This window comes from Morone saxatilis, unplaced genomic scaffold (genome assembly GCF_004916995.1).
Source record: "Morone saxatilis isolate NCDOM2014 unplaced genomic scaffold, NCSU_SB_2.0 Contig22, whole genome shotgun sequence".
Taxonomy (NCBI): Eukaryota; Metazoa; Chordata; class Actinopteri; family Moronidae; genus Morone; species Morone saxatilis.
Genome location: NW_023339785.1, coordinates 14075286 through 14080582, shown reverse-complemented (window position 1 = coordinate 14080582; position 5297 = coordinate 14075286). Strand labels below are relative to the sequence as shown.

The following is a 5297-nucleotide window of genomic DNA, read 5'->3' as shown; positions in this document are numbered from 1 at the left end:
GTGTATGTATGTGTGTCTGTGTGTTAAATAGATATGAGCGTAGCATGTTTATTGTGTTGGAGTGTTTCTGCTGGAGCAGATAAGCACACATATCTCTGCTCTGGGCTTCTGTGAACTGTATTTTCATTCCTATCCATCTGAATGCCTCAGCTTGTCTATACTCCGCTGTCTGTCTGTTTGACCCAGTTTATGTGCACATTCAAAGATTTTCACTTCTCTGTTTCTACGTCAGAAGACAGGATGTGGGTGAACAGGTTGAGAGGAAGTTTGTCAATCTCTCTTTCCCTGCAAATCTATCTTTGTGTGTGTGTGTGTGTATTGCTGTCATTTTACCTTCACATATCTTAGGATTATACTCTGAAGGAATGGACTAAGTATTCCTATCCTGTGAGTAAGAGTACCAATATTAAAAAGAACTTCAAGTCCTTAACTTTCCACTCGATGACGCACTGGAACACCAACATCTCAGACCAAAACAATGTGACAGAAACGAAATAAAACTTGACAAAACTTTGTTAGTCTTTCCACAATCTTTCCCTCAGTCACCAAAACTGGTTTGGTTGAAAATAATGAATTTGTCAAGTTAGGTGTGAATATATATATAAGACATGCAATATGGCTGCAATGTAAACTAATCCTCAGGGACTAATGCAACTGTAAAAGTATGCCCACTAGTGCTGGTTCTTGCCACTGACAGGCTCAGATTGTTGTTTTAAGTGTCTGACATCATTAAGGAAAGGATCCCTACAGAGATAGACCTTTTGCTCAACCAGAAACAGCCGGTATATTTCAAGCGCTCGCCATATTCTAGAGAAAATTGTAATTTTAGCTTGCATATTATTGTAACATCGTAAAGTCATTCAAAAAGGTCAGAAAAAAAATATATATATTTTATATATATATATTATATATATTATATAAAAAAAATATATATATCTGAATCTGTTAGTCTTTTCACTATTCAAACAATCACATACTCCACATTGGTTGAAATAAATCCTAAATTCACCAATATAGATAAGAGAAAGAGAACAGCCGTTTAGTTGCTCTACTCAAACATACCTCAGGTTGTATTGTGTAATGTAGGCGTCACGTTTTGACAAGGAAGAAGAATGCATGGAATCAAAACAACAATGTCTCTCAGAATTATTACAGGATTGCAAGGCCAACATGTACTTACTATAATAGTAAAAGTACTCAGTTCAGATAAATAGGTCTAGGCTTTATTATATTTTTAGATTATGAATGCACAAATAGCATTTTAATCTTGTAGTTGGATGAGGTGTGTGTGTGTGTATGTATGTGTGTATATATATATATGGTGTAATTTAACCAATTAACTAACTAAAGTAACTATAGCTGCATATAAATGTAGTTGAATAAGAAGTATATATATATTTCCCTCTGAACCATAGTAAACATAAAATGGAAATACTTAAATGAAGTACTTGAGTACTTATACATTGACTGTAAAATGTCTATTCTAATGCTGTTGCAAAAGCCAGAAAACCCCAGGGTGAGTCCCCTGGTTTTTAGTAACTTCAGGCAACAGATTCAGTACTGATTTTAGTAACACACATAAGGTTGTATGAAATAGAAACACGTCATTGGACATTTTCAGCAATGAAATGCTACACAGAAATTTATAGTAAATAAAAAAAAAAGATATATTATTCTTTAATAATATAATTATACATTAATATATAATATATATATATATATATATATATAACATATATATCTAATATATTATATTCTTCCATGGTCTTGCTGTGTTTCAGGAGCGAGCAGGGGATCTGGAGGAGCTGGTCACTGCAGAGTTTGGTCGTCTGAGGGAGTTCCTACTCGAAGAGGAGGAACGCATAAAGGAGAAACTGCAGAGGCAGAAAGAGGAGAAGCTCAACCAGCTGGAGGAGGCGCTCACTCAGACAACAGAGCAAATCAGCCAACTGGAGAGTACGGCTGACCAGCTTTGCCTTAAACTGAGGGAAGAAGAAAACCCAGAGCAACTCAAGGTGAGAGAGAAGAGGAAGATGATGAATGGATGATGCTCATGATGCTTGTATGGCACCTTTCTCTCAGCCTGTATAGACTAATAGAAAATTAAGAAAAACACAACCTGCAAATACCAAATAATATTTCTGTACTGTGTAAGGTGAATGTTACAGCCGAGACTGAAGTGTTCTGTAATGACAGGGTGGTTTTGTCTGCTCTATTTCAGGGAATCAAAGATTTCATTGGAGGGTGAGTATCATCTTGATCATATTAAGATCACTGAACAGCAGTAATTTCTTATTGAGTTATTTATTTGTTTCTAGGCCTTCCCCACTTCTATTTGTACATCGCTCTAATTTGCCCTAATTTAAAAGTCACAAGGCAAATGGCACGTTGTTTTGTAATCAACTGAATGTCATGTCGATACAGGATGTGGGGTCATAATTGTGGTTGAGTCATCTTTACCTCACACTGACTGTCAGGTGGTGGGCACAGGAAAGCAGATGTTCATGAAAAGAAACTGTCTACATGTCATTGCAGATCTGATATTCATTCAATTTAAAACAGTTTAAGAGGCTAAAGGTTTTTTTTCTTGTTTTTCATTTCCTCATAGGTGGCATAGCTAAGAATGTAGATATAACATAAACATTTGGCTTAAAGGCCACACTCAATATGCTGTACAAGTAAAACAAAAGGGAATTTTCCATGATTCCTTTTTCTGTGTTACAATATTTTACATTTGTAGTTATTTGAATTTCAGAATAATAAGACCACAATGATAAGTTACATCTTTTATAACTTGCATTAAATTACTTCTTACTTTAAGATACAGTTGTTACAGTTGTGAAAGGATGGACTATGGGGAAATATAGCCACAAAGAATGTTGATCTCCAGTAAAGATTTGTTCTTTCCCTCGTGCTGTTGCTTTAAATTATTTTGTCTCTCTTCACTCTGTCAGGGCTGAGAGCTTGTTTGAGCGCCCCCCAGAGGTGAGTGTCAGTCTGCAGTCGGCAGAGTTCCTGGGACCTCTGCAATACAGGACCTGGAGGAAAATGAGCTCAATTTTTCAGCCAGGTATAAAGACACACAAAGGCAAAATATTGCAGTCTCCAAACATAAGTGTAGATCCCACTTGGGAGTGAATTTTTCAAACTCCTCCAGAGCAACACAATACACTAGCCTTTATTTATATATAAATATGTATGTATACACACACAATATGCAGCGAGCCTTTAAAAAAAAGTTGGCTAAATCTACAAAAGGCATTTTTGTGCTTTGTATTTATATCCAGTCTAGTATCAGCCTGCTCTGTATGGATGAGTTGGACAACATAAGTTTCAAACATGTCTGTATCTGCTTTCCAAACTTAATCACATCTGCCACTGGGTCAAAGTCTTGCATGCAAAGACTTCTGTTTTTTGCGTCATTTGCCCATTACATGTAGTCATACATTGTTGATGATTGTGTAACACTAGACTGTAATACTGGATTTAATGAATCTATGGAGTTACATCGTAGTTTTCTATCTTGACGCAGTATCATTTATATTTTATTTGTATCCATGTGGCTGATGCTCTTATCTAGCTCGTCTTACACTAACTGAGCAGATGGCATTCCGTATCTTGTTGAAGGTCACTGGCAAGGAGTTATTTACTCTCTGGGAGCACATGTAAGTTGTTGCTTTGGTGCATTTCTAACTATATATATTTTTTGCCCTCTCAGCTGTCACAGCGGTGTCCCTCGACCCTGACACAGCCTACCCCTGTCTGTGGGTTTCCCCCTGTCGCACCAGCGTCCAGGTGGGAAGAATCCAACCCAACCTGCCCAACAACCCCGAGCGTTTCACCCGTTACAACATCGTCCTGGGCTCTGAAGCTTTCTCCTCTGGCAGACACTACTGGGAGGTAGAGGTGGGCTCCAAAACAGCATGGGGTCTGGGCGTGGCCACAGCCTCGGTCAACAGGAAGGAGGAGATCAGCCTCTGCCCAGAGGATGGTTTCTGGACCCTGGTGCTGAGGGACAGCGGCAACGGCAACAGCGAGTATGAAGCATGCACAGACTCAGAGGAGAGCTTGTTACATCCCCCCAAACCCCCCAGGAGGGTTGGGGTCTATCTGGACTTTAACCGTGGTGAAGTGGCGTTTTATGATGCAGGAGACATGAGCCACCTCTTCACCTTCTGTGATGCAAAATTCAAAGAGCCTGTTTTCCCATACTTCAATCCCTGGCCGATTATCAACGGATACAACTGGGAGCCGCTCACCATAGTAACACCACACTGGTGATAGATGTCCTTCATATCGGAGGACTGACGCAGACTTGAGAATAAAACTTCTGAAGAAGATTCAGCAACTGGTGAATTTAAATAGACTCATCATATGAGCATTGACACATGGTGCAGAACCTGCAGAATACGCTGTAGTATTACTGTAAGACTGGAAATAAGATGGTAAAACTACTAAAGGACAAGTCAAACAACACTTAAAGGACATGGTTGATATTCTACATTTTTTTAATGTCAACAAGTCCCATGAAAAGTCCAAAACCAACAATGTATTGATCCAACTAACAAGTACTGTCTGTAGTTTATGTTGACTCCAACATTGTATTGGTTCTGAATTCATTAGAAAAGGGGTAAGGCATATTGCTTGCTAATGTAACCAAAGACTTAAAGGTTCTCTGTGGAGTTTTAGACCTCTAGAAGCACAATGGAGCTATTTTTCTATGAGTGGCTGCCTGTTTCAGAGTGGGTCACGATTTCACACTTTTCCACTCATCTACAGATGGCGGCAACATGCAAAGATATGCTGCAACGCACAGATAAAAACAGGGTAAAGACTGCTAGCTCATTGATTTAAACAATGCAGGATTTAAAATACTGTAAAGAACTGGATTCAAATTTGATTTAACACAGTTGTTAGACCTTAATGATATATGCATTGCATTTTGGTGAGTAAAACTGAATTAACAATAAACAAAACTTTTATTTGTTTACAAGAAAACTCCACAGCGCCCCTTTAATTGGTAGTCTCTGCAGAAAGGTTTTGAAATTGTATTAACTAAATTTGCTGCAATGTCTTCTTGTGTGTGTTGAAATAATATCTAACAATATAAGTAATCTTTTTACTGTTTTATAGCTTTGATGTTTCCTGTTGTTCTAATGACACGTCTACATCTAAAACAATGATGTGTGTAGTAGATGTAACACAATTAATGACTTCTATATGCCTTTACTTTACAAAGGACATTTACCTTTAAGTGTCCCACCACCACCACATTTGTCCAACCCAACTCTGTGAAA

General features: G+C 38.1%; 1 protein-coding gene across 1 annotated transcript in view; it reads left to right on the top strand.

Annotated features, from left to right (window-relative positions):
* The window catches only part of LOC118333148 (nuclear factor 7, brain-like), a gene marked incomplete at its 3' end in the record, with an annotated part of 7578 nt that extends 2281 nt beyond the window's left edge, over positions 1-5297 (top strand). Inside the window, 4 exon segments of the mRNA XM_035668671.1 lie at positions 1782-2015; positions 2222-2244; positions 2955-3070; positions 3719-5297. Coding sequence (XP_035524564.1) covers positions 1782-2015; positions 2222-2244; positions 2955-3070; positions 3719-4281 — 936 coding nt within the window.